We start from the raw sequence: 12,715 nt of genomic DNA on the forward strand, positions 1-12,715 counted from the left end.
AACTGAAGGGGTCCCCCAAAAGAATAGAAACTTTGAAGAATCCCTTCAACAAAAGAGGCCAGTAGAATTAATTGAAGAAAGAGTCTGTAACCTAATCATGCACTGGAGAAGCAAGTCAGAAAAAACAGAAGGGGCTCTAGGACTGCTCTAAGCCCAAAACTGATGGATGGTCTGAGCAGAGTGGCCACTAACCAGGTGACTTTAAAAACTGCAAAAGGGATAGGTTCCTCTAAAATAATTAGGCAAGGAGCAACAGAGATATTTGTCGCTAGGCAAGAGTGGTGAGTGTCCCAGAAGGTGACACCCAGGATGAAAAAAAAAAGCCCCCTATCCAGAAAACTAGGTTTCTCCCATAATCAAGCTTCACATTTCCCCTAAAATCATGGGGTCAGACTGGGTGAACCAATATGCTATTGGCACACTGGACATTAAGAATCTCAAACACATCAGCGGCATCTAGAAAACTATTAGCAATGCAAATTTTCAGGCCCCACCCCAGAGCTATTGATCAGAAACTCCTGGGTAAGCACAGCATTCTATATACTCATGAGCCCTCCAGATGATGCTTATAGTAAAGTTTTAGAACTACTAGAGTAAATCAAAACAAAACAAAATACAAGAGCAGACTGGATATAGTTAATATTTCCACAGAGAAAGGAAAGGCTATCAGTATAAAATAATATAATGAACCAAGAAAAAAGACTGGCAAAAATTTTATTTTTGAAATTTAAAAAATTAATAGAATATGGATTAGCCTGAGTGCTACTAAACTTGTTCAACTTATTTAAAACACCAAAACACAGTTGTTTAAACAACACAGAAGTTTTTTCCCTTTCACGTGACAATCCAGGGATTAGCAAAGCAGTTTAGGGCTCGTAGGAAAGCTCTGTCATATTTAACAAATGGCTTCCTACTTATATGTCCCAGATGGCTGGTCCACTTACCATCTTCCAACCAGTAAATAGAGGGAAAAGGAACAAAGAGAATTTTAAGAATGATAACTATAAGTTACTCACATTGTCCCTCACATCTCGCTGTCCAGATCTTAGTTATATGGCCTCACTGATACACAAGCGAGGTGATGAAATGTGATCATCAGTGGAACAGCCACATGCTCAGATAAAGCTTTACTACAATAGGAGAAGGGAAAAAATGGGTATTGACAGAGAACTAGTAGTTTCTTGTAAGCTCATCTGCAGAATGTGTAGAACATAAGAAGTAATAAGTAGGTAAGAAAATTAGGTGAGAAAATCTTTTAGCATGCAGGACAAAGGCTCATAAAAATTTAAATGAATGAATGAAAAATAAGAGACACGAAAGATAAATCCCAGCATTCCAAAATGTTTTGTTTTTTTTTTTTTCTTTTTAGGCGAAGTCTCACTGTCACCCAGGCTAGAGTGCAGTGCTGTGATCTCAGCTCACTGCAGCCTCCGCCTCCCGGGTTCAAGTGATTCTCATGCTTCCCCTCCTGAGCAGTTGGGACCACAGGCACGTGCCACTATGCCTGGCTAATTCTTGTATTTTTAGTACAGACAGGGTTTCACCAAGTTGCCGAGCTTGGTCTCCAACTCCTGGCCTCGAGTGATCTGCCCACTTCAGCCTCCCAAAGTACTGGGATTACAAGCATGTGCCTCGGCATCTGGCCTCATTCCAAAATATTTCTGAGATAAGTTCCAGATAAAATAAGGAAAGTTGATTACAGAAATTCATAAAAACATAATAGAGGAATATTTCCCACAGCAAGACATGGACTCTCGGAAAGGGTACATCACCAAGTCTCAAGCATATTACAATAAGATTACCAAATACCAAGGATAAAGTGAAAATCCTGACAGCTTCTAGAAAGAGGAAACAAAGAAAGAAGGGGGCAGAAAATGAAGAAAAGCCTAGTAAGGTTCTTGACTTATTCATGAAAACGATATATAGGCTGATTAGATATGCACTTGGTATAAAAAAATTAGTTATGTTAAAAAATGTGTATGAGTAACTGTCAGAGGCGTGTGAACCAGAGCAACTCCATCTTGAATAGGAGCTGGGTGAAATGCGGCTGAAACTTACTGGGCTGCATTCCCAGACAGCTAGGCATTGTAAGCCACAGGATAAGATAAGAGGTCAGTACAAGATACAAGTCATAAAGACCTTGCTAATAAAACAGGTTGCAGTAAAGAAGCCAGCTAAATCCCACCAAAACCAACATGGCGACAAGAGCGACCTCTGGTCATCCTCACTGCCACACTCCCACCAGCGCCAAGACAGTTTACAAATGCCATGGCAATATCAGGAAGTTACCCTATATGGTCTAAAAAGGGGAGGCATGAATAATCCACCCCTTGTTTAGCATATCATCAAGAAATAACCATAAAAATGGGCAACCAGCACCAGGAAACCCTCAGGTCTGCTCTGTCTGTGGAGTAGCCATTCTTTTGTTCCTTTACTTTCTTAATAAACTTGCTTTTACTTTATTCTTTGGACTTGCCCTGAATTAGTTCTTGTGGGAGATCCAAGAACCCTCTCTTGGGGTTTGGATCGGGACCCCTTTTCTGTAACATAACCACTAGAAAAAACAAAACACTTATTTCTGAACTATGAAAGAACAAAAAAAGAAACATTTATTCAAACCAACAGAAAGAAAAGGCTAAAAAAAGCATAAACAAATAAGAATAATTAGTAAATAAAACAAAATGAAATAGCAAGAATGAGTCCAAAAATATCAGTAGTCATGCGTAATATCATCTTTCTTGAAACAAGAAAGATTTAAAATAGTAAGCAGTGAACTCAAAACCTATTAAAAAAATAAAATAAACATGACCCAAGTAGAAAGGAATCAAGGTTAAAATAACTTATTAAACGGAAATGTACTCCCTATACCGGCTTTTACCAAATTCCTCCGTTTACAGGTCACACCTCACTTCCACCTCCCACAGAACCTCCAATTCACCTTTCAAGACTCTATGGGGCAAATCTATTTGGTTCTTGATGCCATCCTCGTTGGCAGCATTTAGATTTTCACTTCCTCTGCTCTACTAAGTCAAGTTAACACTTTTCCATCTTTAAAACTTTAAAAACTTCAAAACTTTAAAACTTCAAAAAAAAAACACAACTCACATTTACTCTTCTCATGTATTCTTTGTCCTTGTATATTTATACTTTTATTCTTTCAATATCATTTTTTGGAGTTTGGAAAATGACAGAAATTTCCATTTCCTTACTTAATATCCATTTTGCCCTACTTTCTCTTACTAAGATTGCAATCTCATTGAGGAGCAATGATATGCTACTTTAAAAATTCATTTATCACACACTTTTGCAGTAGGGATAGTCACATGACATAGTTCAAGCCAATGGGATGCAAGTAGAAGTCACTGGGTGGGGCTTTCCGGGGAAATCCTTGAAGGTGGCATTCATCGAACATGCTGCCTTGACTTTTCCCTCCTTCTCACATGGAATGCAGGCATGATGAAAATTAGTCAACCATTTTATCTTCATACAGTAACAAGCTCATGATGAGCTTAATGGAGTAGAAAGATGAAAGGAGTTTATGATTCTGATGACATCATAGAGTCACCACCCATGCCCAGTATAGTAAGAAAGTAAAAATTAATTAAGACTGAGAAAGTAAAAAATTGTCAGGCTGGAATAACAGGCACTAATCAGGTCAGCTACAAAATTAACAAAAACTGTATTTTTCCCAAGGACACTCTACAACTATAAAATATTTCAACAATCCCCTTCTTTTAGTGACTGCTATCTTCTTACTCACTGAGAAACTTCGTTCTCTAAATTCAGAAACTATCAGAAACTTTACTGTCTGAAATTAGATCAGTAAGAAACAAACATTCCACTCTTGCCTAGAGGTTGCACGTCACTTTGACAGAGAGAAGCAGCCTCAATTATACAACCAAGGTGCTGAACTTCAGAGAACTTCTAAGAAACATTTCCCATCTCTTTTAACTTTGTTTCCAAAGGAACGTGACCTTGGTCTACTTCACAGTCCAGACCTAATGTTGGCCCATTTATACACACCCTTGTTTTGCATTGAGACAATCAGAATACCGCTTCCCCTAAATCCCACTCAAACTTCACTCTTCCCCAAATTATATAATAACTCCATATATTCCTTTATTTGGTGAAATTTAGTTTGGACTGAAAAAGTAAAAAATTATCAGGCTGGAATAACTGGCACTGATAAAGCCTGCTATAAAGTTAACCCCATGGTTCCCCTGGTATACTGTCTCCTTCAGGGCAATTAAGTCAACAGACTTAACTTTTTTTCACTACAAGTTTGTCTCTAAAGGTCTTGGGCTGAATAGCCTAGCTCCAGATTTCTTGTCATTTGAAAAGCAAAATCTCTTAAAGTCACTGCTTTCAGGTCATTTTTACTCACAGTAAATTGATGGTAGGAGGTAGATCAAATAGGTTGAAAGTAAAAGAATGAAAAATGAGAGACCATGCAAAAAAATAAAACAGAGTTGGAGTGTCTATGTTAATATCAGAGAAAATCAACTACTGTCCTATTTGGTTTCAATTAGTCTCGAAAGTTCCCTTGGTGATTCTACTGTGACAAGATTTAAGGCCAAGGGACAGCAGTGTTGAGAAGGCTAATAATGGCCAAAGGCAATACACAAAGAAGCTGGGTTTCCCTAAGAGAAAAGGAAGGATTAGGAGCATTTAGGATGCTGGTTCTTTACATGGGGGAATACTGGAGATAAAGACTGCTTTGTTAGCAGTGAAATATGACCCATACTCATGAGCATTCTTTCTCAAGCAAATGTGGCTTGGAGAAACAGACACACTCGGAACAACTGGCTTATATATCAAATTTTTAGTATTCATCCACAATAAAAGTTATCTCACCGCCTTTAGTCTTTGAGCATGGTATTCTGCTGCTGAAAAATACTTTCCTGGTGTTACCAGTTTATCAGTCATATTTGATACATATACACCAATGTTAGTCATCTGTGTGGATGTTGTATTTGTAGTTTGTTGGAGATTTTTTTTCTGAAAAACTGTCTAAAAGAAAACATTAAAAATTTAAATCAGTATCCCCTATATATATACATAAGGGAGGTTTTTCTACATATGTGAGTTAATTTTCTTTTATTAATTGCCATATAATTACTTAAGAGAAATTTGAGAGAGTCATACAGTACAATTATTGAGTCTATACCTTCAAAAACCTTAAGAGACAAACAAAAACATTACCTGCGTATCCCTACAAAATATACTGAGTCTTTCGGGAATCCTTTTAGGTACAGTTTGTGTTCCAGCATTGTGATACTCTACTCCTGTTATTCTATGTCTGAATCCACCAAGAAATGGTTTGTGAAAGTCAGATTTGACAATCTCAACAGGTACCTGCTGGTATTGATCAAGGCCTGAGAGATAACACCAAGATTCAATGAAAGCTCAACCAAGAGGGACTCAAAAATACTTTATCTAAAAGACATCAAATAACGAACCAGTTTGGACAGTGACAGTTATGATTTGAGAGACATCAGTTAATCCATCTATTCTTCTGACTGGAAACAGATCTGGATTTGTAGAAAAGATTTCCACTTGTACAATTTCCTGTGGCTTAACTCCATGTTGTACTAGAGTCTCATTATTTTTAAGAATTTTTCCTAAAAATTGAAATAAAATTTTTAAAAGTTTTATGACAAAGAAATGGCTATTCATTGATCTTATTTTTTGTTTTTAATTGACAAATAAAAATTGTATATATTGTGTACAACATGCTTTGAACTATGTATACATTGTGAAGTAGCTTAATACAGCTATTAACATGTCCATTACCTCATATACTTATCATTTTGTGGTAAGAACACTTAATATCTATTTTCTTAGCAATTTTCAAATATGTAATATATTATTATTAACTATAGTCACCATTTCTAGAAATGGCTAATTACACATTCTCATTTTAAGGAGATGGAAAATATCAAAGGTGAACTTTGAAACTTTGAACACATACCATTTAATTATTAAATATACTATTAATATATTTACTCATAGGAACACATATCATTTAATTATTAAATATAGTATTAATAGTTTCTACCTCTTGCTCTGATGTTAGTACAAAAAACTCCGTAATAGGAAGAGTTTTAGTGGCATTCTTGAGAAGGAATTCAGCATTATAAATAACACTACATTACTCTCAGTTCATCAGGAATATAAATACGTAACAACCATGAAACTCCATAAACATTTAAAAAATAAAGACATTCTATGGTATGAGCAGAATAATATGCTAAACATTCATTCTATTAAAAAAACGCAATGTGTTAACTGTAAGTACAGGACATACCCATATCAAGAGGAAGGATAATTATTTTAATACCCATCCTACCCCCCATATTAGTTCTTTCTCACATTGCTATAAAAAACTACCTGAGACTGCATAATTTATGAAGAAAAGACATTTAGGCCACACACGGTGGTTCATGCTTGTAATACCAGCACTTTGGGAGGCCAAAGTGGGCAGATCACTGTGGCCTGGAGTTCATGACCAGCCTGTCCAACATGGGAAAACCCAGTCTCTACTAAAAATATAAAACTGAGCCAGGCCGTGGTGGCATATGCCTGTAATCCCAGCTACTCGGGAGGCTGAGGCAAGAGAATTACTTAAACCCGGGAGGAAGAGGTTGCAGTGAGCCAAGATCACACCCTGAACTCAAGCCTGAACGACAGAGCAAAAGTCTGTCTCGAAAAAAATAATAAAAGACATTTAATTGGCTCACCATTCCACAGGCTGTATGGGAGCATGGCTGGGGAGGCCTCAGGAAAATGTGGCAGAAGGTGAAGAGGAAGAAGGCACATCTTACATGGCCAGAGGAGGAGAAAGAGTGAAGGAGGAGGTGCTACACACTTTTAAACAATCAGATGTCATGAGAACTCACTCACTATCAAGAAGACAGCAAGGGGGAAATCCGCACCCACGATCCATTCGCCTCCCACCAGACCTCTCCTCCAACACTGAGGATTACAATTCGACAAGAGATTTGGGAGAGGACACAAATCCAAACCATATCATTCTGCTCCTGGCTCCTGTCAAATCTCATGTCCTCACATTGCAAAATACAATCATTCCTTCTTAACAGTCCCCCAAGTATTAACTCATTTCAGCAATAACTCTAAAGTCCACAGACCAAAGTCTCATCTGAGACAAGGCAAGTCCCTTCCACCTATGAGCCTATAAAATCAAAAACAAGTTAGTTACTTCCAAGATACAATGGAGATATAGGCATTGGGTAAATATACCCATTCCAAAATGGAGAAATCAGCCAAAACAAAGGGGCTACACATCCCATGCAAGTTCAAAACCCAGCAGGGCAGTTATTGAATCTTAAAGCTTTAAATAATCTCCTTTGATTCCATGTTTCACACACAGGCCACAGTGATGCAAGGGGTGGGCCCCCAAGGCTTTGGGAAGCTCTACCCCTGTGGCTTCACAGGGCTCAGCTCGCATGACTGCTCTCAAGAGCTGGCACTGAGTGTCTGCGGCTTTGCCAGGTGCACAGTACAAGCTGCTAATGGATCTACCATTCTGGAGTCTGGAAGACTCCACAGGTACAGCTCCACTAGGCAGTGCCACAGTGGGCACTCTGTGTGGAGGCTCCAATCACATATTTCCCCTTTGCACCACCCTAGCAGAGGTTCTCCATGAGGGCTCTGCTCCTGCAGCCAACTTCTGCCTGGACATCCAAGCATTTCCATACATCCTCTGAAATCTAGGCAGAGGCTCCCAAGCCTCAATTCTTGCCTTCTGTGCACCCGCACGCTTAATACCATATGGAAGCCACCAAGGCTTATGGCTTCCACCCTCTGGAGCAATGGCCTGAGACATATCTGGAGCCCTTTTAGCCAGAGCAGGAGCTGGAGCAGCTGGGATGCAGGCCGAAGTGTCCCAAACGGCCCTGGGCCTAGCCCACAAAACCACTTTTCCCTCCTAGGCCTCCAGGCCTGTGACAAGAGGGGCTGCCATGAAGGTCTCTGAAATGACTTTGAGGCATTTTCCCCATTATCTTGGCCATTAACATTTGGCTCCTTTTTATTATATAAATTTTGCAGCCAGCTTTAATTCCTCCCTTGAAATAGGGTTTTTCTTTTCTACCAAATGATCAGGCTACACATTTTCTAAACTTTTATGCTCTGCTTCCTTTTTAAATATACGTTCCAGTTTCAGATCATCTCCTTGCTCACACATATGACCATACACTGTTAGAACCAGCTAGGCCACATCTTGAATGCTTTGCTATTAATTTCTTCCACCAGATACCCTAAATCACCACTTTCAAGTTCAAAGTTCCACAGATCCCTAGAGCAAGGACACAGTGCTGCTGGTGTCTTTGCTAAAGCATAGCACGTGTGACCTTTACTGCAGTTCCCAATGAGTTCCTCATTTCCATCTGAGACTACTTCAGCCTTGACTCTACTGTCCATATCACTATCAGCATTTTGGTCACAACAATTTAACAAGTCTCTAGGAAGCTCCAAACTTTCCCTCATCTTCCTGTCTTCTTCAAAGGCCTCCAAACACCTGCCCATTACCCAGTTCCAAAGCTGCTTCCATATTTTCAGATAACTTTACAGCAATGCCAAACTTCTTGGTACCAACTTTCTGTATTAGTCCGTTCTCACATTGCTATAAAGAACTACTTAAGATTGGGTAATTTTTAAAGAAAAGAGATTTAATTGGCTCACAATTCCATGGGCTGTACAGGAAGCATGGTTGGGGAGGCCTCAGGAAACTTACAATCATGGCAAAAGGTGAAGAAGGAGGCACGTTTTACATGGCTGGAGCAGGGGGAAGAGAGCAAAGGGGGAGGTGCTGAACACTTTTAAACAACCAGATCTCATGATAACTCACTATCACAAGAACAACAAGGGGGAAATCTGCCCCCATGATCCAATCACCTCCCACAAGGCCCCTCCTCCAACACTGGGGAATACAATTCAACATGAGATTTGGGTGGGGACACAAATCCAAACCACATTGCCCCCAGAACAGAGAAGCATATACGCAGAATCCCTTACTTTCTCTCTTTTCATAATCAGAAACTCATATAAATTAATTCATGCCACAGTAGAGGTAAGCCAGTTTTGTGCTAGAAAAAGTATACATTGCTTAATTTTTATGATGCTATTGTTTTAACTTCTACTCACTCCTCCCCCATCTGCCCAGCCACTGGTGTATTCAGCAAATTGACTAATTTTCTTTCTCTATTTTAAGGTATACAAAAATGTAACTATGTGACTGGCTGCTGTTTTGTGTCATGGAAACTTTATTGATAGAATCTATATTAATCTTCAAATTTATGGCCCTTCTAAATTGCAGTTAGGAATGTGAACACTGCAAAAGGTTTACTTATTCTTAGAAATCCATCAGACACCACTACCTTCTCCAACTTCAAATGATAATGGCTCAACTTACAATTTTCTGACTTTATGATGATGCAAAAGCCACACACATTTAGTAGAAACCACACTTCGAGCACCCAATCATTCTGTTTTTCACTTTCAGTGCAGTATGCAATAAATTACACGAGCTATTCAACACTTATAAAAGAGTCCTTGTATTAAATGATTTTGCCCAACTGTAGGCTAATGTAACTATTCTGAGCACACTTAAGGTAGGCTAGGCTAAGCTATGAAGTTTGGTAGGTTAGGCTTACTAAATGCATTTTTGACATATGATGTTTCCAATTTATGACAGGTTTACTGGGACATAACCCAATCATAAATTGAGGAGTATCTGTAGTCTATTTTGGCTATGTTCAAGAAAGCACATTCTAAGATCTTTGAGTTTCTACTTCACACCCTAAATTCTTCAGTTAAAAAATTAACATGAGGGCCAGGTGCAGTGGCTCACACCTGTAATCCCAGCACTTTGCAAGGCGGGTGGATCATGAGGTCAGGAGTTTGAGACCAGCCTGGCCAATATGGTGAAACCCTGTCTCTACTAAAAATGTAAAAATTAGCTGGGTGTGGTGGCACATGCCTGTAGTCCCAGCTGCTTGGGAGGCTAAGGCAGGAGAATCACCTGAACCTGGGAGGCGGAGGTTGCAGTGAGCGAGATCGCGACACTGACTCCAGCCTGGACAACAGAGTGAGACTCCATCTCAAAAAAAAAAAAAAAATTAACATGAATGTCATATGGACTTTATGATAGGTTGGATAACTGCCCCACGTATGTCTACATCCTAATCTCCTGGACCTATGAATATTACCTTTTATGGCAAAAGTGGATTTGCAGATTTGATTGAGAATTTTGAGTTGGAAAGATTTTCCTGGATTATCTGGTTGGGCCGTAAATGTAATCACAAGTCCCCTTATTAGAGGAAGGAAGAGGAAGATTTGATGACAGAGGAGAAGGCCATATGACAGAAGCAGACAGATTTGAAGATGCTACAGTTCTGGCTTTTAAAATGGAGGAAGGGCCTAATAAGCCAAGAAATACAAGGAATGCAACTCTAAAAGCTGGAAGGGCAAGGAATCAGATTCTCTTCTGGATCCTCCAGAGGGACAGCAGCCCTGTAGACACCTTGAATTTATCTCAATGAAATTAACTTTGGATTTTTTGCCTCCAGAACTATAAGCGAAATATATGTGCTGCTTTAAGCCACTAAGTTTGTGACTGTTAGAACAGCCATAAGAAACCAATACAGGGTCCCCAGAGCCCCCTTTATTTCTCCACTTATTTCTGTAATAGGCTTAATCCCACCAAACTGGAGCTCAAGTTCTAGTACTAGCAGAAAGCACTTTAGAAGATGCCTGGCATAGAGTCAAGCTCTTTTGTAATTGCTGCTGGCATAAGCCTGTTACCCAGTGGTGATGCCTGGTACTTAAAGAAGAAAGGTCATGAGGTATAAAGAACAGAGAAATCCTTAAGTACCACTAGCTGGTTACTACAATCTCAAAGTGCTCTCTCATCCAGTTTTGAACTTCACCTTATAGTTAATGTGCAGCAGTTTCAAATTCCCTCTGGAGTCATACCTACATTTAAGTTCAGACTCTGCCACTTACAAGTTTTGTGACTTTGCACAAGTTTCTTGAGTTTTGGGTTTCCTTCTCCCCAAAAAAGAGTTACTAGTAATTCCTACATCAAAAGGCTGCTGTGTGGATTAAATTATAATGTAGGCAAAACATTTTTTGGAAGTACTAGCACACAGTATATGGTCAATAAATTAATCACCAACACCAACAATATGGTCATAATCATTATTACTAATAATTATTTAAATTTTAGCTTTTGTATAGCAAATCAAGTTTTAACAATCACTTATCTGAACACATGAACATCTTACTTTTGGAGTACATTTACTATAATAGATTTTTTTAAATAATTTGGAAATTAAATTGTTTTTCTCTGGAAACTTTTTGTGGCATCATTATAAGTCAATATAAAAACTGTTTAAAATATTAGGATCTGTTCAGACATATTCTATAAAAACATATATTTAGGTATGTTAGTCTGATCAACTGTAATAGTTAATAAAGACTATGTCCTCTCAGGACACAAGATTAATATAACTTCAGTGTGCTGTTCAATATCATCCACAAAATGTAAATATACCTATCATCGTGGAAATGTGCATTGACCTTAATGTACAGAATACTCATAAATCATTTTCAGTCCTCTTCCTGTTCTACACATTCTCTTTCACCATCCATTTTTTCAATCTCATCTCCTCCCGCTACCCATATATAATCTACTTCCAGCCACTCAACAATTCTTACCACTTCCCGAAACTTCCACATTTTCTCACCACTTTGTGACTTGGCACAATTATTATCACTTTTATTAAATGAAACTTTCTAGAATCTACCAAGTTCCTTCCCCTGTTCCCACAGCTTTTTGTGCATATTTCCATGGAAGCGTTTACACATTACATGGTAGCTACTGCATGCATCTTCTTCCTTACTAATCTGTAAACAATTTCAGAACAGGAATCTTATTTCATATTTCTCTGTATCTTCATTTCTTAGCAAAGTATCTAGAACAAAGTATGTCCTTACTAAATATGTATTGAATGAGTGAATGCATAACCACAATATAATGTTCAATTAGTACCAAGATATTTAGTTTTTAAAATCAAAGATCTTGATTGTTTACATGTTAAAACTAGAAAAGTCTTGATATGTTTTATTAGCCTCCAAACTTACCTGAGTATCTTATCTGCAGTACAGAATGTGGGATACCTAATAAGTGTGAAAAATGGTCCTTAAGATATTTAAGAATGGTATCAACCTTAAAAGGTATTACAATTTCCTGGCCCACTGGAATAAGTACAACTTTTACTGTAAATTAAATAGAAAAGAAAGAATTATAGTCAAATATAGCAAAGGTCAGCAAACTACAGTCCACAAACAGATACAGAATTATGTGTTAATTTTTAATTACACAGAATACAAGTTGTTCTTGCTAGTGTTTCCCTGCTGTGCCCCAATGATAACAGTTACTTTTAATTTTCTATAAGGAGAAGTAGCCAATATTTAGTTGCTTTGAAAATCAACCCATAATCTCAAAAATTAGCTCTAATGTTCAATACCTGGTATGTATTATTCAGATATAAGCATAGGATACATCTCAGGAAATCACGCATTTTTGCATAGTGAATTTAGGAAAGAGAGACCTGAGACAGAGAGAGTGTCCCAGAAGTTAGAAATGCACTATAACTACTTTTCACAAAGAGGGACATTATACGGCTCAATC

At 38.2% G+C, this 12,715-nt stretch overlaps 1 protein-coding gene across 3 annotated transcripts in view; it reads right to left on the minus strand.

Annotated features, from left to right (window-relative positions):
- Positions 1-12,715, minus strand: part of IQUB (IQ motif and ubiquitin domain containing) — an 82,494-nt gene that overhangs the window by 45,075 nt on the left and 24,704 nt on the right. For all 3 annotated transcript variants that reach the window (XM_031012636.3, XM_063708755.1, XM_055347341.2), the window contains 4 exons: positions 12,166-12,300; positions 5,460-5,621; positions 5,203-5,375; positions 4,855-5,010 (listed from right to left, as the gene is read on the minus strand). In XM_031012636.3, the coding sequence (XP_030868496.2) occupies positions 4,855-5,010; positions 5,203-5,375; positions 5,460-5,621; positions 12,166-12,300 (626 nt within the window). The remainder of the gene's footprint in view (positions 1-4,854; positions 5,011-5,202; positions 5,376-5,459; positions 5,622-12,165; positions 12,301-12,715) is intronic.

The sequence above is a fragment of the Gorilla gorilla genome, chromosome 6, assembly GCF_029281585.2.
Source record: "Gorilla gorilla gorilla isolate KB3781 chromosome 6, NHGRI_mGorGor1-v2.1_pri, whole genome shotgun sequence".
NCBI lineage: Eukaryota > Metazoa > Chordata > Mammalia > Primates > Hominidae > Gorilla > Gorilla gorilla.